A 26763-nucleotide genomic window follows, 5' to 3' on the forward strand; every position below is an offset into this window, starting at 1 on the left:
TCTTAAATGGAATACGTACATCAAATCTGTTGCTAAGGCCGCTGGAAAAATGGTTGGATCCTTCTATCGATCAATTAGCTATCTCAATGCTGATGCAATTTTCTATCTATATAAGAGCCAGGTACGTCCAAGGATGGAGTACTATTGCCACATCTGGGTAGGAGCTGCTAGAAAGGACTTGTCCTGCCTTGATAGGGTTCAAAATAGACTTCGTGGCCTGGTGAGAGATGTCCTTTTCTCTTCGCTGCAACCTTTTTCTCACAGGAGAGATGTTGCGAGTTTGTCTCTGCTTTATCATTATTTTCATTGAAAGTGTTCGACTGAGCTTCAATCTATGGTCCCCCCTCGCCAAACTTTCACAAGAAACACTCGTCTAGCTGAAAACACTATCAATAATTCCCCCCCCCACTCTTTCTCTGTGCCTAAACCTAAACATAGATTCCATGATCAAAGCTTTTTTTCTTAGAACTGCACGCCTGTGGAATTGTCTTCCGTTTTCCTGTCTATAATATGGTTGTCTACAAGTCCAATGTGAACAAGTTTCTGATGAGCTGTTACACTTAAGTTAACAAATTTACCGAACTTCCATTACTATTAATTACTATATTGTCCTTTTGACTGCTGTACACTCTTTAACCCTTATCCTTGAGTGGCCTCTCGGCCTTGATAACTAGTGACGCCTATGTAAAAACAAAAAAAAGTTATTAATTGTAAGAAAGTATTTCTAGTTAGTTTAATAAAGAAGGAAAGATTTGGGGGGTTTTATGAGTTAAAGATTTAGTTTTTAAAAGATAATAAACAATTAACTTTTATGTTATTACTACATGTTTTTCTGCAGTTTTATAAAACATGAAAAAATGATTAAAACATGTTTATAATTGGTTTTTAGTTTAATGATGTCATTAAAACTTTAATAAACCAGAACGAAATGTTTATGCCAAGTATAGCAGTCACATGAAGACTCATGTTGAATATGATCTGAAATGTTTATAAATTTATTCAGTTATTCTGATGAAATATTATAGCCAATGAGCAGTTCTGAAAATCCAGCATTCCAATATTTAGTTATTTTTTTTAAATACATTCAGGACACCATTAAGAATGTAAATGAAAATTAAGGAGCATTTACTATTTTTTTTTTTTTTTTAATATTGTGTAGTATGTTGAAATTAATTGGTGAAAAAAAAATGAAATAATAAACTGTGATTTAGATAATGATATGTTGAAGAAGTAACATGGTGATGGGAGAAGACTTAATGAATATAGAGTGAGACTATTTGCCACTTTCTTGTAGGAATATGTATTTGAGAGAAGCAGTTTCTTCAAAATAAATATAATTTTTTTTTTTTAACTAGGATGAAATAGATGTGTAGTTTGATATCTACACTTCAGGAAGTGCTGAAAGTAGTAAGTGTAAAAATGTTTCGGAAGTGTTTGGCTATTTTTTCTGTTAATACTGTAGATGCACGGGAAAAATCAAGGTTATTTTATTATATAGTAAATTATGAACATTTGAATGTTTGTATTTTAAAAAGAGCATCCTCACAGCAGTGTACTTGCATAGAAGCATGCTTTTTATGCTTTTAAACTTGGGAGTGGAAAGGGGTGTAAATAATATACACAAGCATTGGAATGAAGGTACTATTTTGTAGGAATAAAAGTACTTGTAAATAAAGTAATTTTTATGGATATTATTTTTAAGGAGATTAGAAAAATAAATGAATATTTTGTGTAAAAACTAACTCTGGATTTAAATAGTTAATTTAAATTTTATTAATATTTTATATAGAAATTAAATGCATGAATAAAAATTAATATTGAACATGGATACTATGTGTAACTAAATATGAACATTTTCGATTCTGATTGGTAAGAACTGGTATTTGCTCAAAGCAGCATAAGAACACTTGTATGTAAAATGAATCACTGCTACTACAATGAATATGCGTCCTTTCATTTTTGCATAAAGTCTATCGAGAGCACTGAAATTGATTAGCAAAAAGTTGATAAAACATAAAAGAATTTAAATGAATTTTTTTTTTTATTTAAAACACATTAATAATATTACATATGAAGAATAATTCTATCTGAAGATCCTGGTTATAGAGTTATATAGATGGAGGAAATAGAAAATCTCACTTTATTTTATATATGAAATATAAGACTACTAAAAGAATGAGCATAGGACACACATTGGTCCATGTTATTAGAACATTTTTACTTTTAATGAATTTCTTGGATTTTTATATTTTATCCTGCTCACTATTTTGATTTTTCTTTTAGTATAATTTAGAGGGTGTGGAAGAGTTTTTACTCTACCTGCTAAATCCTCCCACATCATTCATATGCACTGAGTACATCATTTCAGAAGATAATGTTTTCTACATTCATTAAAATATTCGATCCACTCAATTCTTTTGTTAGATAAAGTTTTCAAATCCTGTTTGAAAACAAACACATTTGGTAAATTAATATATATATAAAAAAATTCAATTTAAGACAACATAAAAGTCAACTGAAGATGGTGCATCCTAGACTCATTGGAAAACAGTATGTTCTCTAAATTCACATAGATCACCAATTTGATTTCAGTTTCAATATAATATTTCAAATAAATAAATTTTTTTTTTTCTTTCATTAAGTTTTTAGTTATCATTTCTTTGTGTGTGTGTCAGCTTGATACATTTGGGGACAATCACTTTACTGTTTTGGACAATAAATAGACATGCTCTTTTTTATGAATTAATCATGATCATTAGTGGGATCCTCAGTGATGAATTTTTATCGCCACGTGACATCATCACATACTTAAAGGTTAGTTTTATAGATTTCTTTGTGCAGGGTGTCTGCTCATCTCATCATCAGCCTTCCTCTTAGTTCATGATGGTATTTTGGCCCTCGGTACAGGTGCAAAGTATCCAGGCCATAATTATCTTGTTTTATCCTTGATCAGTGCAATGCCATAGCACTTTCGAATATCTTCATTGTAGACGTGGTTAAACAGTTTAATTCCAGACATCCAGTGAAGCATTTTGATTTTTATAATGGTGAATCTTAGCTCTGCCTTCCTCATTGTTGGTAAGGACTTGGAGCTATACAAAGTGACAAGTCTCACAACAGTCAGGGACATCTTTGACTTTAGATTGTCACTGACCTTGTTATGATGGTGTGCTACCTATAACCACTTCACTGAAGTTACTATCCTTGCTGAGATATTTAAAGGTGTTCATTTGTGGAAGATCCTGACTATGAACTTGGATGATGCAATGTTCGTTTTTATTGGTTATTAAATATTGTCTTTCTGCACCAGCCTGTTTTTCTGTGACTAGATTTATTGTTGCAGATCGGATTTAATCTTTGAGATGAGCAGAACGTCATTTGCATACAAGAATGTCCTTGGTAATGGTATCCATGACATGAAAAATAACAAAGAAAGGACTGAGCCTGCGTGTATTCCAGCTGTGATGGAGATGTCCTTAGACATACCAGTGGCTGTTTGGATCAGATTCAAGTTTGACGAGTTTTAGAGTAGTCTAACTTGACTAACTAGCAGGTATAGGCTATCATGCGCTTAAAGACCTTTTTCACAGTGAGGATGGTAATATGCAGTGGTTTTGACTTCTCTGCATTTTTTTCCATTAAGAGCCATGTATCATGAATTGCATCTGTTGTGTCACTTTTATTAATGAAGCTGCATGATTTTGCATAATCGTGACAATCATCCATATTATGCAGCCATTGATTCACTCAAAAATTTTCATTGTATGAAAAAGAAGTCTATTGATCAGTGTTGCCGCATTCAGTGAGATTGCTTCTCCTCTTAAAGATTCACACTAACACTGTGTTTCCAATTAACTAGGACCTTCTTTTCTGTGATTATTTGGTTGAACAGCTATGCTAGTCACATAGAAGGCCTTAGGTGCCTTTAGGGGATGACAAAGCTCATGTTTGCCATTGCGTATGTCCAAGTTTGCATAGATCTCATTCTAATGCTTTGCTTTGGTGGAGGTCACGGATTTCTTGACCTCACTCTTGGCTGCCTTGTATGTATACCAGTTTAATAGGGACTTATCAGCAAGAAATTTGTGGTAATATTTCTTCTTGATCTGCACTTTCTCTTTTATTGTTGGAGTTTATAGCTATGGTATTTTGTCTGATGGTGTATAGGCTTTGTTGAAATGAGTTCAACCATCTTATTTGCTGGGAACTGTTGCTTTTCTTCACATGTCCTCAACATTGGTGACCAGAGATAGTGTGATTCTTTTGACAATGTAATGTTTGTTCTCCTTCCATTACTACCACTTTACACATGTTGAACTGTTTTAAGTTAGATGAGGTTGTCTCAGGTGCAAATCATTGGGTGATGTTGTGGCATCACTGTTTACTATGGTATTACTTTGGCATCAATGATGACTTCTCATGTTGTCTGATTAAGATATCATCAGCTGATTTCTCATATCCAAGAATTTTAATTTCCTCATCTTTTAGTGTTTTGCTTGCAAATGGTTTCTCAGACCAGTCTGAGTATAGAATCTGCATGGACAGAGAAGGCAGGCAAAGGTTGGCGGGAGAGGGGAAGTTCTGCTTGGTTTTGTCTGTCCTGCCTCTTAATCTCCACCAGTCTTCTCCTTTCTGTTTCATATTGTTTAGTACCAGATTGGCACCACAGCTACTGGTGCTGGGCTGTTTCTCAGGTGTAAATGTCAAATCCAGTGTTTTTTGTGGTAGTTTTAAGTTGATCCTTTGTATTGTTGTAGAGGGCAGCCGATGGGTCTTTTCTCTGTAACTAGCTCTGAGTACAGTTTTTGTTGAGACAGCCTGTTCTCGTCTATTCTGAAGATCTGCACTAGCCAACAGTCTGTGCCTCATGATGGTGCCCTCAATACTCAATAAGTAGTTTTCTTTCTCAAGGACGCTTGTGTTGGTTGTGTAATCATACCATTTGATGTTCAGTATAACTGGAAGCTTTTGCTGGTGGAATGTTTTTTTTAGTTTATTAAGATTAAGATGTAGTTGATTGCCAACTCCATGTTTCTACTTTTAGTTAGTGTGCAGATATGATCTGTGTTTGAAGAAACAGATATAAGCTATCATGAGATCATGTAAATCAGCAAAATTCCGTCATCATTGTAGACGCCATATCCAAAACCTCCATGTGCACGATGCTCATTTGCAACAACACTGATATGGCCATTTTCATCTCTGGCAATCTCCAGTGCAAAGTCCTGTGACATATAGGAGATTTGCTCACGTAATTTCTCAGAAAGCTTTTTTGACTTTCAAAGTTGGTGGTGTATATGCTGAGAAGTGAATTGTGCATTCATTGGTGACAAGGATGATCTGTATTAGTCATTGTGTTGATGCATTTTAGCTTTGAACCTTTTTTATCATTTTTTTTTTTTTTTTTTTTTTTTTTAGTTACATGTTTTTAAGATCAAGAGGTTGTTTAAATAAACAGTTGTTTGTTGTATTAATTTCTACAGTCAACAAACAAATACTATCAAATTGGTTGACAGTATTTTTTTAAGTCACAAGCTGCCATTTCTCTGTGTGTGTGTGTGTTTAGATAACAGCAATATAATTGTTACAAAAAAAAACATGGCAATAAAAGAAACGTTGATTTCATGTTATATTTTCTCCAATAAAAAAAGATCATTTTCTTTCTGAAATTCCAAATAGCATTTTTGAAATGCTGTTTTTTTGTTTTTTTTTTCAAAATAGAAAATGTATGAAACAATTCCAACAGTTACTTTAAATAAAGTATATTAAGCTATTTTGCAAATCTCATAAATAAATACACCCATGTTATTTTATTGTGTATTATATTACTTAGAGCAATGAACCCCTCTCCACCCCTTAAAAAAACATACGCCCATGTTAGTTACACATCTGCAATGCACTTGACAATGATATTGCAACTTTCCTATATCAAACTTATAGACTTTCTTCCTATTTATATTTCCCTATTTTATGCCGGTCTTGGGTATGACCATAAAAGACATTCTGTAGTGAGGCCTCAGTTGTGGGCTGTGAGGAATGTGGACTTGCCCCTTATCATTTCTTTTAGATCCACTTAGATCCAGAATGGTAATACCTGTTAGGATATATGGTGCTACCAGATCAGGTTGTCTGAAGATACTGGCTTCCTGACCAAAAATTGATGTTATTGTTTTTTTTTTCCTTTCTCTTTGCAAAACTTAATCATGTTCTGCAAAGTCAAAAACAAGGACAATTTTCTTCTACAAAAATTAAACCAAACACTATAAATGAATATTTGAAGATATAAAGAACTTGAAGAAAAACTTCTTTCCAAGTTACTGGATTCAATAATAAATAACACGAAAAGGGTTAATATGCTGTAAAACAAAATCAACCAACCATTTTATATCAAACTTATAGACTCTTTTCCTATCTATATTTCTCCATTTTATACTTGTGGTGTTTTATTATAGAACGGAAGATAGACCAAAACCTCTTTACTGGGCTTTACCAAACTAATTTCACAGCCAATAATAAACGTAAGAGCAAATAGCAGGTAGCAGCAGTAAATGCAAGAACTGTTAGTAACGAAATGTTGAAAAAAAAAAAAACTCAGCCTTTTTAAAAAGGAAAAATCACGTGCCATAGAAACTTTTACACATATCCAAGGAAATGGCAGAAACACTAGAGGACGATCTCCAATCCGTAGTGGAATGGGGACAAAAATGGTTGGTCACATTCAATGCTGCTAAGACTAAGCTTGTTTCCTTCAATAACTACAAGAAACCTTCTCTACCACCAATAGCAATGGCCAAGAACACATTGCCTGAAAGTACTTCTTTTAAACTCCTCGGCCTAACGTTTACAGGGAATATGAACTGGAATAGATACATTGAGAGCATTGCCAAGGCTGCTGCAAGGAAGGTTGGCTCCCTCTACCGTGCTAGAAAACTACTTACGCCTGCCAGTATCCTATACCTCTATAAGGCAACCATTCGCCCATGTATGGAGTACTGTTGTCACATCTGGGCTAGTGCATCTGCTACTTGTCTCTCGCTCCTGGACAGAGTTCAAAAAAGAGTCGCCAACCTGATAGGTCCTGAACTGTCATCTAGGCTTCAACCTCTGTCCCATTGACGAGATGTTGTATCCCTCTGCCTGTTCTACAAATACTTTAATGGTGAATGCTCTGACGAACTGCAAACACTTGTACCTCCCCGACGTAACTACCCCCGACAAACCCGAGAAGCTACTAAGTCTCATCCCTTTACAGTAGAGATCCCTAGGTGCAAGAAAGCCTTTTACTCCAATAGTTTCTTCCCCAGAACTGCGGGTCTTTGGAACTCCCTTCCAGGATTCTGCTTTCCCAACTGCAATGATATGCAGAAGTTCAAGTGTAATGTTAACAAACATCTTTCTACTCTTCTCCCTTCATAATGACCCCGCTAATTAATTCCCTAATAGTAGCCCCCTGCTTCAAAGTGGCACTGTGCCTTGTTTGGGGTGAAAATTGAATAAAAAAAAAAAAACTAAAAAAAAAAAACTTTAACGGAAATATAACAATCCCCCCCCCCATTAGAAAGAGAGATTACAAGGTGTAGATTTTTTTTTTTCGAAGTAGAAAGTTATCTTTGAAAGTGGCGATGTGTTTTATTTATAAGTCCAGTCGCTGGACTGGTTTACGGATTCGGCTAGACCGGCATGGAAGCAGTTCAATATTCGAAGGACTGGCCGGTCTCTGCGAATTCTTTATATTTTCTGCATTAGGTGTATTGTCAACTGGATTTGTTTTAATCAAATGGGCCGGGTCTGCATTTGCAAGGTCGGGTCGAGTATTCTCAGCAGGAACCTGAGGTCCATCAGAGTGCGGAAAACGAGCCAAATGTCTTAACGCCACTGGCCATCATTATGCCGTATTCTCGCATGCGTAGGGTTGGTCTCGAGGAGTTCCACTACCTTGATGATCGGGTTGTACTTGCTCCTGTTGCCAAACTGTTTCAATAGTACCTCCCCATGTTCGCAGAGCCAAACAGGTAAGGCAGTACCAGTAGAAGAGCGCCTTTCAAATTTGGACAATCGTTCATGGGGAGTTGCATTCGTACTAGTGCATAGTAAGGTGCGAATAGAATTTAAAACATCAGGCAGAACATCCTGCCAAAATGTTCTTGGTGCAATATTCATGAATATTCAGACAGTTTAAGGGAAACGGCAGATGATGCCATAGAAATTACGGAGTTCCGTTTTAAAGTGGGCAGTCTCATTGTTTTGACAATGCGGGCACTGATAAAATTATCAGAACTACCGGTGTCTATAAGAGTAGTTAACCTTTTTCCTTTTAACTCCACAGTTTCGGTGATAGGTGGGCAACTATCACCACCTTTAGCACGGGGCCCCTATGATAGTAGAAGAAGAATGTGAAGGTGTCGTTAGAGTAGAATGGCAAACTTTAGAAAAATGCCCGAGTTTACCACAGCTTTGACATAACTTATCGCGGGAAGGGCAAAGGCGGTGGTCATCCTTAAGGTGACGTCACCCTCCACAGTTGTAGCACTTGCCAAGAACAGGAAGGGCAGCAGAGAACTGTACAGAGTCACACTCCAATCGAGAATCAGTTGGAACAGAATTTTTAGAAATACAAGTCGCCTCCTCGGCAAAATCGGCCAGCACATTTTTAGTTCCCGTAGTAGAAGTAACAGCGACTGACCCAATCTGAGAGGCATACGATTCCGCACGAAAGTGAGCTTGTTCTAAAGCCCTAGCACATTGAGTAACTTCTGTGAGAGTTAGAGTGTTTGTTTCAAGGAGCCTAGCACGTATCAATGAGGACCGGAGACCACGAATGAATGCATCACGGACAGATTCATCCCTGTAAATGGTGGCCATTACGTCTTTAAAACAACAGTCAGTGGCAAGTCGATTCAAGGCCTTAAGGTATTGGTCGACAGACTCGCTTTCTTGTTGCAAACCCGTGGAAAGCAGATGTTTAGCGTGAATAATGCTTGGAGACTTGTCGTAAACGCCTTTCAATAATTCCACGGCATGTTCAAAACCAGAGCAACCTTCAATAACGTCAGCAACAGAGGGACCGATGTTTAAAAATAGAGAAGTTCTAGCTTATTAGGGTTTAACAAAGCGATAGTTTATAAGTAGTACTTAAAGTTGTGGAACCATAATTTCCAAAGCTTGTTGGCCTGAGGGTCTGCCGAGGAAACATCAAATTTATCCAGGTGAATTATCTTCTCCATAAGGAAAATAAAAAAAATTAGTTTGGTAAATTGTGGTGTTTTATTGTAGAACAGAAGACTGACCAAAACCTCTTTACTAGGCTTTACTGAACTAATTTCACAGCCAATAATAAACGTAAGAGCAAATAGCAGGTAGCAGCAGTAAACGCAAGAGCTGTTAGTAACGAAATGTTGAAGAAAAAAAAAACTCGGCCCTTTTAAAAAGGAAAAGGAACGTGTGCAAAATCACGTGCCATAGAAACTTTTACTTTAACGGAAATATAACAATACTGGTTATTGGTATGATATTAAAAGACATCCAGTGCTGACGCCCTGTTTGAGTGCTGTATGGCATGTGGAGTTACCCCTTAATTACCATTGCTCCCAGGTCCACTTTGGCCCAGAGTGGTAATATCTATTAGGGCATACAGTACTAGGGGTTGATATGGAGTAAAACAAAAACAACCAACCAACCATTTTATGACATAGCTCTTTTGTTAGGAAACTGGTCTGATAAACGAGTCAGAAGTTTATTTATTTTTTATTTGGAGATATTTCAAAGATTAAATTGGAATCAATTACATCCACAGGAATTTTTGGATTTAGATTTGAAAAAATAACATTACTTCTCTTACACAATGCAGTTGTGTGATTTTCTAATTTCCTACTTAATGTGATTGGTGTAAAACATATGGCGAATATATGAAAATGAATTTGGATGAAAAATCTGATATAGATTAACGCTAATATTTATTAATATATTTACAGCTGAAAGAAGAATTTACTTTTATAATTAGATATTAATTTAAGCCATTGTGCAAATATCCATTAAAAATTTGCTCTCTCTGAAAATGAATGCAAGGGAGGTAACTCTTAAAATATCTTTGAGGCAAGTGAGACATGGGCAAGAGCTATGCTTTCCATATTTTTCTACATGAATTTGTTTTCATATTACTTGGACTATTGTTCTCAGGTTGAGTGTTATTTTCACAACATTTCGGTCAATGTAACCTCTTACCTTCTTTAGGTGTATCTTGTTGAACTTGAGAATTTTCAGAATTTTTAACAAAACCCTTTATTCAATCTAGGGAGCGGGTAACATGCTTTCCATGCAGATTCTTGAGTTCGACAAGATACACCTGACAAAGGTTAAAGGTTACATTGACTGAAAATAATACTCAAGATGAGAACAGCAGTCCAAATAATACGTATTATCAATCCTCCTCTCAAATATTTACAAACATAGAATTTGTTTTTTTCTAAGAATACTTAGCTTGTTTTTGTTATTTTTAATTTTCTGTTTTACATTAAAATTTTGGGTTACTCTACTTTCATAGGCAATGCCTAGATACAGTTCTACTTAAAAACTAAAATGAGCATTAGATTAACACTGACTGTATACCCAACATAAGTATAACATTAACACTGACATGTCTTTGTTTAACTAATGATAGCCCTGAAGAGGTTACATCTTCAACTTCAGATGAGGTGTTTGTGTCAACGGCGAGTTGATAGAAAGAACACCTATGAAGATTTTATTACCTGCTTTTGTCTGAGACATTGAACCACCATACTTAGATCAATTAGTAAGTCTACAGAACTATGAAGTGAGTTACCATGAAGAATTAGAATATGCCGGGGCATGTCTCAAGCAACCGCGTGAAAAGTATATACGGATTTTTCACTTGTGTACAAGAGATCAGGAGACCCTAAAAAAATTTGAAAAATTTATACAAATCCTTCTCTGACTTAGTGAAGGTCAGTTACATTTATGGAATGTTTTGCCGCTGCCATGGCAGAAATCGCCTGAAAACCCAACAAATGTACTGGTAATACATGGCAGATGGAAGAAGTTCTAGAGGTCAAATTTCTTGTGAAGTCGAGGCCTCTACTCCAAAAAAAACAAATTAAAAAAAAAAAAAAAAAAAAATTTCTTTGAAATTGGAATCAGTCACTACTGAAACTTTGTGATTTGGTTTCAAGCACATTTAATGCATATTTTATTTTATTCAAATTAAATCAACGTTTCTATATGGAACTCGCACCCTTGACATAATTTAAACGTATTTATGTGATTTAAATTTCAACATTTTGTAATCAATCTGATAGATTGAAAATATTGATGTTTAGGAATTAAATTGCTGAACGAGAGTAGGTGATACCAGTTAGTGAAAAACAAATTATATCCTTAGTGGAGAGTTGTGCTTGTGCACATTACATTTGAATATGGCATAGTTGGAGAAATGGGGAGCTGGGAGGGAATTTCAAAGGCAAACAGTTCCAGGAAAAAACAGCTATTAGATTAGAAAACCTTTTGTCATCTTTGTATCTTTACAATAAAAGAGTAGGATTTTGCTGCTTGCTGGTTTGGTCAAGGTTATTAGGTTGAGAAGGATGGCATAAATCTGAGCGCATACCCTGTAAGTACCCGTAAAACAAGTACATGTGTGCAACATCATGGCGATGTAACAGTCTGGAGGTTGATAGACAGTAAGACCTATTATATTAAACTTTTTTTTGTACTGTGTCCTAGAGAGAAAACAGTGGTTGATGCCTATAAGGAACATTTTTCAAAAATTGTTGAAATCTTTCTTTTTGGCTTGCTTTCCTCTTCCACTCTTTCTTTTTTTTTTTTTTAAATTCAATTTTCACCCCAAATAAGGCACAGTGCCACTTTGATGTAGGGGCTGCTATCAGGGCCATAAGTTGCAGGGTTGTTGTGTAGGGAGTTAAACAGCAAGATGTCTGTTCACATTACACTTGAACTGTTGCATATTAGTACAGTTGGGAAAGCAGAATCAACGAAGGGGGTTCCAAAGTCTAGCAGTTCTGGGGAAGAAACTATTTAAGTAGAAGGCTTTCTTACATCTAGGGATCTCTACTGTTTAGGGGTGGGATTTAGCTGCTGGTCGGGTTTGTTGGGTGTATTTACATCAAGAGGGTACAAGTTCGTCAGAGCATTCACCATTAAAATACTTGTAAAACAGGCAAAGGGATGCAACATTTCGTCAATGGAGCAGAGGCTGAAGCTTCAATGATAGTTCAGGACCTATCAGGTTGGCAACTTTCTTTTGAATCCTGTCCAGGAGTGAGAAACTAGTAGCAGATGCACCAGCCCAAATGTGACAATACTCCATACATGGCGAATGGTGGCCTTATAGAGGTATAGGATACTTTCAGGCATAAGTAGCTTTCTAGCATGGTAGAGAGAGCCCACCTTCTTTGCAGTAGCCTTGGTAATGCTATCAATGTGTCTGTTTCAACTCGTGTTCCCTGTGAACGTTAGTCTGAGGAGTTTAAAAAAAAAGTACTTTCAGGTAATGTCTTTGGCCATTGCTATTGGTGGTAGAGAAGGTTTCTTGTAATTATTGAAGGAAACAAGCTTAGTCTTAGCAGCATTGAATGTGACTATCCATTTATGTCCCCATTCCACTACAGATTGGAGGTCATCCTCTAGTGTTGCTACCATTTCCTTAGATATGTGTTCATTTGTTTTTCCCTTGTGCCGGTTATAAAGCGTGGTGTCATCAGCAGATATACCCATCTCAAAGACAATTTTATCAGGGAGGTCATTTATGAATATTAGGAATAATAAATAAAGGTCTAAAGATAGACACCTGCGGTACTCCCGCATTTATATCATATTGTTTAGATGTACGACTGTCGAGGACAACCTGGATTCTTCTCTTACTTAAGGAGGATTTAATTATGTTAAGTATTCTTGCAGTTATACCATATGATCTGATTTTCCTGAGAAGACTGTCGTGCCGTACCCTGTCAAAAGCCTTCTATTTACCCCCACCTCTCTTTCATATCTGTGTTCGATTGTAAATATTTTAAAATGTAAATACTTATGATTTTTTTTTTTTGTTTTTCTTCAGATTCACACCGTGCCATCAATATTCTTGGTAATATTCAATCCCAGCTGAAGTCGGAAGGCATTTCGAACCTAAATGATGATCTAACCTCAATTATGTACATGCTTAAAAGCCCCGTCTTCCACCATATTCTCAACCTCTTGGATTCTGTAGATGAATTGAAACAAGTTTTTGATAGCCATCACTTATCGGATGATGGCTATAACTTTACAAGTACAGGCGATTTGGTTCTTGATCTTGGTGACGGAACACCAGAAAACATCAAATACAATTCTGCTTCTCACCCAACTGGAACTGTTGCCACTGAAGAATATAATCAAGAGTTTGAGAAGGCAATTGAAAGAGCGGCGCAAGGAAGAGAACTTATCACCATTCAACTAAACAAGCCAGAAAATGGTGGATTAGGTTTCAGTGTGGTTGGAATGAAAGATCCTGATAAAGATAACTTGGGAATTTTTGTTCAAGGCATACAACCTAGAAGCGTGGCTGAAAAGTAAGTTGTGATATTTTTTCTTTTCTCCTTTCTCTCTCTTTTCACTTGCACAAGGTCAAATGTTTAAAGTTTCTTTAACAATTTTTTTTTTTTTTTTAAACTATTTTAGAAAAAGAAAAAAGAACGTTTTTATAAAAATTAGCACAAATATATTCTCCGACGTTAGTAAATACTTTGAGTTGAATTACAAGTTCGGTTGGAGAATGTGATTATATAGTATTACTCACAATCTATTTTGTACGACTTTTATGTGTTACTTTTAGAACACTTTACAACTTTTCCTTTTTTTAATCACTGTTTATTATTTTGATATATTAAGAAAAAAATATTTTTCCACCATAAATGTACTACATTTTTCTTTATAAATTTAGCAAAACTATTTTTTTAAGTACTTATATTTATTTTTATATAAAATTCGGTTGTTGTCCAGAATTCAACCAAATTAAAAAAAAAAATACAGAAAAAATCTTTGTACATACCTGTTATGGAATGAAAATCTCATATTCCAAAAATCACGTAAATTGATTAGTTATTTTCTTTAAGAAAATCAAATTTTATGAGAAAGCAAGACATTGTTTTGATCTGCCATGTTTAATAAATGGAGACAACTCCATTCGAACTACAGAGATTTTAAAATCAACCTTGTCACGTTAAAATTCATGAAGAATGATTTTCTATATAAAAAAGCTACTTGATCAATTTAGGTGATTTTTGGAATATGACCTTTTCATTCTGTGATAGGTACGTACAACAGAAAGGCTTTATTTGTGTTCTTTTTAATTAGGCTAAATTCTGGGCTTGTACCTAAAATTCACTAGACAATCTATATTCTACAGTTGATATATATATATATATATATATATATTATTAGGAACACATTTTAGTCGTAACTTAAGTTATGCATAGGAAATGTTTACTTATCCTATAATGCCGAAAGTGGCAAAGGAAAAATCATCTATATATTAATGCGATAGCGGGTGTTATTTTGTGTGTCACGTTTACATCTTTTTTCTCCAGAGTGACTGTCGTTTGTTATGCCCTTCCATTTCTTGTAATAAATAATTTTACCGAAAATTCTTAAGTTTCGGTTTTGATTATAGCTGAAGGAACTGAAGTTATTTATATATATATATATATATATATATATATATATATTTTTTTTTTTTTTTTTCTTCATAAGTTTCGGTTTTGATTCCAGCTGATACATCCAAGTCATATGGATATATTTTATTTTTATTTTTGAAATCACAACTTTATAATATATAAGAATCCAGAAAAAATTGACTTGAAAATAATATATACGAATTCTGCTTAAATTAAAATATCACATTTGAGCGTATTTTATGACTGTGCTATAATAGGTGTTCCTGTTAGCTTAGATAAATATTTTTGCAGTTTTAACAAAAGAGCTACAATAATATCAATGCATTTCCATTTATGCTGAATATCCACAGAAAGCCAACATCAATATATTACATATGAAAGAGTCCACTGTGGAATTTCCACAGGTCCTGCTAGTTCCATTTTATTAATATAGAGATTAAATATATGATTTAACTCTGACATTGGTTGCTAATTGTGTATTTACAAATATTATTTAGTGTTAAGAAATAGGAGTATACCCTCATTTTCTCTCGACCCCCGCTTTCATCCTATCACTGTTTTCCCAGATATTTGGGATTACACGCCCCTCCCCTACCCTCAACCCTAATGTAGGATGAATCGATCTTTCAATTTAAGCACTGCTCTCCTATTTTAGAACCAATCAAAAGTAAGGGAGAATTCTTTTAAACTGTACACTTGAAATATTTTTTTAATCTAGCAAATATTTGATTTTTCATGTCAAAATTTGTAAATTCACTTCAGGACTCATTTTTATAGTGAAAAATCTAAGTATCCCTGCCCACCGACCCTGTTAAAAAAGCTAACAAAACAATTTTTTGTTACCCATATTTAAAATTTATTTATTTTGATGTTTCTTCATGTTTTTAAAATATGTCTCTAATGAGTGGTTAACTTTTATAAACTGGCTTTAAAGTTTATAGACATTTGAAAATCGTAAGAAGCATACTTCAGTAAGTATAAGTCTAAAAATAAGGTGCTTGTGCATTATAATTGGATATCAATAAAATGCATTTTGATTACAAACAATTGTCATGTCGAAATTAGTAATAATTCCAAAAATGACTGAAAATGATAGAGTAGAAAAATAATTACAAGAAAAAATGTTTATCGAATAATGTAGTTTTATTGGTTTAGTCTATTGCAGCTAATTCTGTATGACAAACTGACTTATCTCCGTTGTCTTCACTTAATTTTTTTAATTTCAAATTAAAAAGTGGCAGATAAATGTTTTTTTTTTTTATAAAAAATTAGTTCTAGCATATCAACTTGATAATTTTTTAGTAATTTTTACTAATTTCAACATGACAATTATGTAATAGTGTTTTTACTTAAAATGGAATTTTTAAATATATTCTATTATAATGCGCAAACACCCAAAGTAAAACTGATCAATAAAAAAAAAAATAATAAAAATAGGGACAAAATGTTTCACATCCAAGCAATTTAACTAAAAAAATAAACGTTTTGGATTACGTAAAATATTAGTTGCACTGATCCGGTGTTATCTTGGATTTATTATATTCACATTTATTTTGTAAATATTTTTAGTGTTAGATTTAATATTTTAGCTAAAAAAGAGGAACACTAACTCTTACTAAAATATATACCTTTTAGTTGAGTTTTCCTGTTAGGTGTTAATTTAAGAATGTTTTCATATCAGCAAACTGCCTAGCCAGAATAACTATTTTTTGTTTGTTTTTTAATGAATTCTAGCAAAATATGTTAGTTTATTGCTAATAACATGGTGCAAAAATAACAAATGAAAATTGGCTAATCATATGATTAAATGCCATTTATGTCCAACTTTAAAAAATACAGTCAACAAGATTTTTATGTGTTAGATTATGCAATTCATTTTAAATATTCAGGTCAAGTGATCATTTTACAACATTCGAATGGTTGCAGTATTAACATGAATTCTGTTTAAGTTTTTTTTTTTTAATTACAAGATTAGGATACTGGAAATATCCATTTGTGCAAGGCAATGGTGTTGGTAAAAAATTTTCAGAATTTGTAATGGGTTGGGAATATGAAAGAAATCAAATATCCTTTTTTATTGTTAGAATGCAGGATAAGTGGTGCAATGGATACTGACATTGACCATGCATTGACCATGGGTTGGCAGATCAGAACCAATACAATCAATTGCTACAATTAGGTCATACATTGGATCCATTGCCTTTTCTGCTTCTCTTAAAGTCTGATCACTCCAAACACTTTCTCTACAAATCCACTATCAAATCTTGAGTAGAGTACTATTATTATATTTGAATTATGGAATCTTTATTCCATTTGAGGGTTCTTGATAAGGTTCAGAAGCATGTCTGTAATTTCGTTTGCTCCCCCCTTTGTTTCCTCTGTATCCTCTTTCTCACATGTGATGTTGCTAGTCCCAGTCTTTTCTATAAATACTATTATGATATGTGTTCTTCAAAATTGTTTTATCTGTTCTCCGATTCCTTTATTCAGCTCATTTAACTAGTTGGTCTAGTGGTCACCATCCTACTGTACTGTATTCAATGAATCTTTTACAATGGTCATTGTCTTTGACATGGAAAGGGTTGATATGCAATAACCCCCCCCCAAAAAAAAAAAAAACATTGTTTGAAATTAAATTTGAACCTGGAAATCTCATTTGGATAGTCGTTTCTCGTTTTCTTTTTTGAAAATAAGAACAATAAATTCATGCAGAGAAATTCAGGAAAACATGTAGGAAGTTAGAATTATATATGGATTTCTTGTATGTATGACATAATGACCATAGGAAGGGAAGAAAGTAATATATCATTTAAAAAAAGAAAAAATGTTAAAAAAATTCTTTAGCAATTGGCTATGTGACATTCTTTTAAACGTGTAGACAAATGATCAAATTTTATATTATCAAGTGAACAAGAAATGTGGGTCATGCACATACGCACTAATAAAAGTGACATGCGCACACACACACACACGTTCATACCACACAGCAAATTGGAAAACACTCATAAAAATCACTATAAATCCATTAAAAAATTCATTTAAAAAATCTACCAAAAATAATGCTTTGTGTTGTGACCTTGAATGGCCGATAAGACAACTTAGTGGTATATTTACAAAAGTTTGTATTTATAAAAGTACAGAATCATATACTACAGAAAGATTGCTCATCCTTTGTCATAAGCTCCTCTGTACTTAATGTTTTGAAGAGTCCATATAGTCACAAAATAGGGTAGATAATCATCACACCATCAAAAGAAAATACTGATAGTTTCATCATTACTCTGTTGAAATTTAATAAAAAATGTTTTCTGTTTGAAATGTAAAGAAAGTATGCTTTTTAACGAGGGTTGAAAAGTTTGAGGCTTTGCAATGAGTCAGTTGAACTCCTAAGAATGCTAGGAGTTGGAGTCTAAATTTTTAATCTCTGAAGAATTAAGTCTGAATATTGGAAGCCTTTTAAAATAAGTGGTTGGTATCAGAATTTTTGGAATTCTAGGAATTTTAGTCCAAACTTTAATCTTCTGACTCTGCAATGATTTTACAGTGCTTGTTAAAATAGTCCACAAATCGATTTTTTAAATATGTCATTTTAAGCAAAAACAATATTACGTACTTGTCATGTCGAAAATAGTAATATATCCAAAAGTTACAAAAATTCATCAGAGAACAACTGCTATTGTGTTTTTAGTAAAGAAAAAAAAAACGTTTATTGCTATACGATGCAAAAGTCTGAAAATATTCGGTGTAATCTAAATTTTGCATTTTGAGTATGTCCCCTGTATGTGAACTCTTCAGCATCTGCTTTATAAAATCTAAGAAAAATGCAATTTTATCCAATTTTCCGTAAAAATTACTTTTAATTCTACATAACTTTCTACTCAATGAATTTTCATAATTTTTGGATATATTACTATTTTCGACACAACAATTAAGTACGTAATATCGTTTTTGCTTAAAATGACATATTTTAAAAAAATATCGATCTGTTGACTCTCTTAACAAGCACCGATTTGACATTATAAAAACGATTTTTTTCATTACTGCCTTATAATGTGTACTCTGCCTATTCTTTTTTGTCAGTGACATGTTTCTATTTGCATATGAACAGGCAAAAACAACTTGTTAATAGTATATCCATTATTAACTTACATTTTACTCTAAGTCTCCATGAAATATGAAAATATTTGCATTAAATTGTTTTTTTTTTTTTTAAATGATTTAAAAATTCATTGTTATATCTGTTTAAATAAAACTGATCATACATTGTTACAAAAAATTTATGAAATAAAGTTTAAAAGCCGATTGTTGTTTTAAATTTATCTAAGATTTTGGAGACTTTTGATTTATCTTTTTCTTTCCAATTTTAACATTAACTGACAGTGAAAATATGGCTACTTTATAATGTAGTTATTATTTTTAAAAAAAACAACTTTTTATTGTCTTCACTCATATTTAATCAAGAAGTGTCATCATTAAGTTAATAAATTGCAAATTCAAATTTAACAAAATCACAAAATGGTGTTATTTAATCAAGGAGTTAAAAAAAAAAAATGTAATTGTTTAATATCTTGAAATTTTTTTTTCTTAGCAGTTGAATATTTTCAGTATTGTTGCATAATGTACTTGGTAAAAAGAAACAATCTGCTTAAATTACCGACATGCATAACAACAATCTCATTAAAAGCAGGGTTGTGCCATGTGAACATCCCTAAGTGAAAGTATTTCTGTGGCACATCTAGGTTGTCAGTCAGCGTCATTAACCACTTAGCCACTGTCACCCTCCCTTAATTCTTGATTCAACCACTTTCTAATATTTCTTAATGTCCCTGTGAACATTCAGTAAAAGTAACTCTCTCTCATAGTATGTTCCTAACCATGTATGTAAATTAGATAGCAAAGTAAATCTCTTTACTTGGATCTACATAAGAGTAAGAATGAATAATAGTACTTCTACTATATAATATTTCTATACTGGTGGGATGGGAGTGGCCTTGCCGGGTTGTAAAATACACTGAAATATATTTTAATTTACGCAGATTTCATATTTAAAGCCAATTCTTTATCAAATATTATACTGTAATGAATGTATAGTAGTGATTTCAAAAGTTAAAAAAAAAAAAAAAAAGACTTGGGTACCATCAGCTAGAATCAATACCAAAATATTTGACACTCCAGCTGCATCTCCTACCAATGTAGCTATTGAGAGATAGGTAAGAAAGATTTAATATTAAATGACTTAAAGAAATGCATTGAGTTTGGGTATGCACAATAAAAATATGTCAAAGTTTAAATGAACATTTTGCATTTCAACTTGCCGATGTCTACACACTTTATTCATCCATCCAAACAAAGATTTTACTCGTTATAAACCATTCTTTGTGCATGATTACTGTTTTCTTTTAATTTCAGTGTTATGTAAGCAGTAGTTTAAGAGTTTATCGCTTAAATATTTTACACATACATAGATCTACTGTTTTATTTATATAGATAATAATAATATACCTGGTGCGGCATTCACACTGGGTGGGTTGAACTAGCTTCCTCCAAAGGTGGAAGTTTTTAAAAGATTATTAAATTCACAAGTGGCCTCCAGTTGCATGTATTATGATAATTAAATAAAACTATTATTACCCTGTTAGCATCTTTTTCAGTAGTCATATATAAACCATATGATTCTTGTTGTATCCTTGAAAAGAACAGTATAGAAGTGAAGAAACTTATTTTTTCAGTATGCCAGAAGAATGTCCTAAAAGATAGGTCACAGTTTATGAATTTTTTAATGAAATTAAAGTGGAATAAATTTTGGTAATCTAACAGGTGCATCTAGTTATCTATAGATTCTATTTATTTTATCATACAAAGTAATTTAGAATTTTTTTTATATACTATGGAGTCACCACTTATCAAGGTCAAGAACCACTCAAGGATAATGGCTAATGAGACAGAATGATTATCATCCCAAAGACTACTAACGATTATTAATGATTACTACACTATCACCATACATTCATTAACCCTTATCCTCAAGTGGCGTTCGGGTCTTGATAAGTGGTGACTCCCAAGTAAAAAAAAAAAAAATGAGAGTATTAACATTGAACAATGGTATGAACTGCATTGTATTACTTATGGCATGATTTGGCACAAATTTGTTTACATTGGACTTGAAAACAGTTAAGGTAGCAGTCCCACTGTAATGTGTTCCACAGATGGGAAGTCTTTGCAAAAAAAAAAAAGCACTATTTATGGAAATTCTGCCTGATATTAGACACATGGAGGTAGAAAGGAAAGTCTTTTTTCATTGTGATAGAAAAAAAGTTCTTGCAATGAATGTTTTACAAAGAGGAACCAAGGATTGGAGCTCAATCAAGCATCTTTCATGGAAATAATGATAGGATAGCAACGTCTCTTCAATTTAAGGAAGGAGATGTAGAGAAAACGCTCTCCACTAGATAGTTATACTAAACTAATTATGGATTTAAATAATAAAAAACAAAAATATATAAAACATCCCTCCCCCCCAAAAAAAAACAAAACAAAAAAAAAATAAAAACTTTTTCTTACAATTGAAAGTAAAAAAATATTTTTCCAGTTGTGTAAAATAGGAATCGAGAAACCTGACATATACAGCTATGTTAGCTAATACATATACCCATGTTTTGACAAGGATGATTAGTGTCCAGTCTTTGTCCCGTCCTTATCTGCCATGTTGTCATAATGCCTAATCCATAGTGGATTAAGAGGCCTTGATTAGAATCTCTTATGAGCCACAGGCTCTACATAAATGAAAGCCGGCCTACGTAGAGAAACCAGATATTGTTAGCAAGAATGAGCACATATCCACTTAATTTCCAGCCAGTGTTGTCTAAATTGATGCTGGCAGTGGTTGTTACTTCATTATGTTGTGCCATTGTATTTAGCATCCATTGCATCATTCTTTTTTTCTTGCCCTTCGGGCTTCAAATTGTTTGTTCTGCTCAGTGCTCAGATGGCCATCTTCTCAGCCATTACCTTCTTTCTAGGATGATCAAAGGCTTACTGTCCTTGTCTTCATCATTAATAAGGGGACAGTTATTCTTGACCGTCTGAGGCACCTCTACTGAAGACTACCAATGGGTCCGATGCGGGCAATGTTTATAAGTTTTATGCTTTATTCGATCTAGGTGTCACTGTGATACTCTTAGCCTACCCCCACACTAAGCCTCTACCCTGTGTCACATCTAGCCCTTGTGGGGAGTTTAATGTGTAGGATCCATTTGATTGTTAGCTTTGGACTTGATGTCAAGAATCATTGTGAAAATAAAAAAGTTTGAGAAATGCTAAACATTTTTTTTTTTTCCTCAAGAAGAGGGGAAGTAGGTTTTGAAGTCACCACTTATCAAGGCCTACAGGTCACTTGAGGATAAGATTTGCCAGTTGAACTGCGAGTTTAATGGTTAAAATTTGATTATTTAAGAAGACAACTTAAGAATTTAACATTGTACTTGAAACGACCATGTTGCAGTCAGCTGGGGGAATATTCCTGTGGTATTATCTTCCACAGAGAGAAAGTTCTTGGAAAGAAACTTTGTTCATGGAAGTTGCATTTATTTTTCGGTAAACAAAGGAAGAAAGGAAGTTGATCAAGCATTTTCCTTTTTTATATATACCAGTTAAAGCTTTTTTTTTTTAATCATGCTAATAATGCTATTGGATAGAAAATGTTTTGAATTTATTACAGCTTTTTAAAAACTCATTGTTTTAAAGTTAAATTCAGTTGTAAAAAAAAAAAAAAAAAAAAAAAAAATCTGAAATCTGTTCTGAAAACCTAATTTCAAATCTTGCAAAAATTCCCAACTAAGACTCTCTACTGCAGAGGTGTAAAGTCTCAAGAAAAATCCAAAATCTTGACTTAATTGACTGCAAGTTGCTGTATTTAATTACTGATTAGTTTTAAAATAATCAGTAAAAAGAAGTTTTAATGCTTTCACTTTATTCGATAGAACTAAGTAGATTATGTAAATCTCCAAGACAACTGCTGGAATTCAAAACTATATAGATAAGCCAAGATGATTATGATAAACCAAACTCCGCAGAATAGAAAATGAAAAGATGAGATTGGAAAAGACTTACGTGCAGAATGAACCTTTTTGCTGAATATGTTGACTCTTTAGTGAATAAAAACTTAAAATTGATTCAATAACTTTTAAAAATTGAAAAAGAAAAATCTCTTATTGGTTGGGTTTCTTCTAGTATTTTGCTTAATTTCCAGTTTTTGAGCACTTACAATAACTATCTCATGTAAGCCATTTTGTTTTCATTCTAACTTTAGCACTCGACACTACCTGTTTCGAAGTCAATAAATGATATAAAATGAGTTAAACCACAAAAAACGCTTCCATATAGGTAGAAGAATAATAATAAATTTGATACGTTTGTTTGTTTGGGGTTTTTTTTACCACTTTTTTGTTTGTTGTCTATACTGCTAGTTTTATAAAAGTTGTTTTTAACATGTAAATGAAAGGTCTAAAAGAAAGTCTTACTTATAAATAGGGCTAGGACAACAGCATATTCTTTTTTTTGTTTTGACTCTCAGGTATATATCTATTGATATCTTATATGTTTTTATGTAGAGTTATGTGGTTCTCGGTTGATTGTGTCTAACTGTGGCAGATATATACTCGAGAGTGAAAAGAATATTCTGTTGTCCTAGCCCTACTTATAAAACATAACAAGATTTATTTGTGCTTAAAAGTGATACACCAAAATGTGTACATCCATCAAAACAACATGAAAAGTGGACTTTACATAGGAGTCACCATTTATCGAGGCCCGGAGGCCACTTGAGGATAAGGGTTAATGAGTGTACAATAATTAATAGGGCAATATCGTAGTAATCATTAGTAGTGAAAATTTGGTAAATTGGATTACTTAAGGAGATGGCTCATCAAGAACTTGTTTATGTTGGACTTGAAGACAACCATATTGTAGTCAGCTGGAAAGCAGGTAAACAGAAGAGAGTTCCACAGGCGTGTAATTCTAAGAAAGAAGTTTTGTTCATGGAATCTAGGTTTAGACACAAATAAAGAGTGGGGGACATTATTGATCATGGTTTCAGCTAGACAAGTGTTTTTTGTGAAAGTTTGGTGATGGGAGGGACCATAGATTGGAGCTCAGATGAGAACTTGCCATGAAAATAATGATAAAGCAGAGACACGTTTGCGACGTCTCTTCTGTGGGAAAGAGGTTGCAGGAAAGTGAAAAGAACATCCCTCTAAGCTACAAAGTCTATTTTGAACTCTGTCAAGGCAGGATAAGGTGCTCCTAGCAACTCCTGCCCAGATGTGGCAACAATACTCCATCCTTGGATGCAACACACCTAGCTCTTATATAGGTAGAGAATTGCATCAGCAGCGAGATATCTACTGGAGCAGTAGAAGGATTCCACCATTTTTCCAGCGACCTTGGCAATGGGTTTGATATACATGTTCCATTTCAGATCAGGAATAAAGGTCAAATCTAAAGGTTCGTCAAAACAAGACGAGAGCCATTCATTTCAATTGATGCCAGACAGGGATTAGAACATTGATGATGTAAGATGATGTAAAGCTAGAAGCTTGGTTTTAGATGCATTAAAATTAACTAAACATCTCCCCATTGTATCATGTGCTCAAGATCAGAGGAGAGAAAATCAGAGAACTTGGTCATTTACGACCTTTGATGTGTTGCCATAGATGGTAGTGTTGTCAGCATAAATGTCTACAAATGATCTTGAGATGTGATTTCAGAGATCATTGATATAGATCAGGAAGAGAGTTGGGTTCAGGATGGACACCTGAGGGACCCTAGCATTAATACTGTGAGCTTCTGATTTCTGCCCATCAACCACTACTTTATGAACCTATCAGAAAGACTTACTAAACATTTGCAGTGATTTACCAAAATAAAGTGTTAACAAAACTGTTCTGGTTAGTCATGCATTGACAAAAAAAAGAAAATGCATAAAAACAATATTGGTCTGAGATGTGGTCAGACTGAAAAAAGGGGGGAAAAGGAAATGAGCTTTGTGTTACAACTTTTATAACTTACGTAGTTAAAACTAATTTGAGATAGCCCCATCATAAAATGATCTTTGACTCTTAGGAAAAAGCAAACCCAACAATTTATATGATCAATTTACAATTGGCATTAATTTTGACTTGTGATTTCTATAATATAAAAAAAAAAATGCAAATAAATCATTTGATTTGCTCGTCTACAACTTTGTTATTGTAGAGTTAACTTAATTTTGGAAAAAATTGAACCTAATTCACTTACATTACGTTTAAACAAATGATTGCAAAAGACATGCCGAGTATGTTTTGGAAATTTTGAGGTGATTATTAATTTGTATTCTTTGAACTACTAGCAGGATCTGTGGAAATTCCACAGGGGACTCATTCATATGTAATATATTGATGTTGGCATCCTGTAGATGTTCAGTGTAAATGGAAACACTCTGATATTGTAGCTCTTTTGTTAAGACTTCAGAAGTATTTATCTAAGCTAGTAGGGAAGCCCGGCATAGTCCAGTCGTAAAGTATGCTTAAATATGATATTTTAATTCTTGTAGCAATACCAGTCACCATAACATTCAGTGTTGGACAAGGCACACCCCTCTACTTCATTTGACACTTAGTCTTTAAATCAGTAATAAGTACATTTCTCCTACCTCCTTCAAAGTAAAACTTATATAACTGGATTTACAATAAAATATACTTTAAAATGGTATTTTAATATTTTTATTGTGATTTGTATATTTGACGAAATCACTATTTAAATCTGATTATTTACGATGAAACCTGTCAGCATAGCATGCCCACTGGCGGTGGATCACTTTTTGCAAATAAGCGGTCGGTGTGTGTTCACATAAATACTCAAAGCAGAAGTTGTACCTGTTGACGTTTCCCGTGGCTTTAGCTAATCAGAGAAAAGAATTATCTTTGCTATGGAATTTAAACGCAACATGTACATCTTTCCAGTAAAAAGTTAGAATATCTCAAAGTTGACACTTGTAAGTACAAAGATAAGTAAAAATAGAAGATGTGTTCAAATGCTTTTTAATAGCGAATATATTCATTATTTTTGTCCTAAAATTTGAAAAGAATTGGATAAAAACTTTATGCATGAATCGATAGAAGTAGTGACAAACGCATATAAACATCAAATTTTTGTTTGCCGAGACGCATACAAAAAAAAAATTTTTTTTTTTTTTTACAAGGTGGTCACCACTTATCAAGGCCCAGAAGCCACTCGGGGATAAGGGTTATTGCGTGTACAGTATGTTAGTGTTGAGATTTGATAAAACGTCTTGCTTAAGGGGGCGGTTCATCAGGAATTTGTTTATATTGGACTTGAAGACATCCAGGTTGTAGTCAGGTGGGAAACAGGCAGATGGAAGAGATTTCCACAGTCGTGCACTTCTAAGAAAGAAGCTTTGTTCATGGAATCTACGTTTTCGTTTTGGCACAGATAAAGAGTGAGGAAAATTTTTGACAGTGGTTTCAGCTAGACGGGTGCTCCTTGTAAAAGATTGGCGAGGGGGGACCAGAGATTGAAGCTCAGACGAGCACTTGCCATGGAAGTAACGATAAAACAAAGACAGGCTCGCAACATCTCCTATGGGAGAGAAATTGCTGGGAAGAGAAAAGGGCATCCCCCACTAAGCCACGAAGCCTATTTTGTATTCTGTCTGTTTTTAGCAGCTCCTGCCCAGATGTGGCAGCAGTACTCAATCCTTGAACGTACTTGGCTTTTATATAGATAGAGAATTGCATCAGCAGTGAGATATCTTCTGGAGCGGTAGAAGGATCCTACCATATTTCCAGCAACCTTGGCAATAGACTTGATGTACGTGTTCCATTTCAGATCAGGAGTAAAGGTCAAGCCCAGAAGGTTATCAAAACATGGAGCTTCCCCTAGTCGAGAGCCATCCATTTCAGTTAATGCCAGATGGGGATCAGAGTGTTGATGATGTAAAGATAGGAGCTTGGTTTTAGATGCATTAAAAGTAACCAGCCACCTCTTCCCCCACTGTACCACATGCTCAAGATCAGAGGAGAGAGAATCA

At 33.8% G+C, this 26763-nt stretch overlaps 1 protein-coding gene across 9 annotated transcripts in view; it reads left to right on the plus strand.

Annotated features, from left to right (window-relative positions):
* LOC145295954 (multiple PDZ domain protein-like) overlaps window positions 1-26763 on the plus strand; it is a 548951-nt gene that overhangs the window by 53284 nt on the left and 468904 nt on the right. For all 9 annotated transcript variants that reach the window (XR_013869923.1, XR_013869924.1, XR_013869925.1 and 6 more), the window contains exon 4: window positions 13085-13574. Coding sequence is in view for 3 of the 9 variants with exons in the window: in XM_080141856.1 (XP_079997982.1) it covers window positions 13085-13574 (490 nt within the window). In the remaining 6 variants the exon portion in view is untranslated. The remainder of the gene's footprint in view (window positions 1-13084; window positions 13575-26763) is intronic.

The sequence above is a fragment of the Euprymna scolopes genome, chromosome 16 (genome assembly GCF_053919585.1).
Source record: "Euprymna scolopes isolate OS-2025 chromosome 16, ASM5391958v1, whole genome shotgun sequence".
Classification (NCBI taxonomy): Eukaryota; Metazoa; Mollusca; class Cephalopoda; order Sepiida; family Sepiolidae; genus Euprymna; species Euprymna scolopes.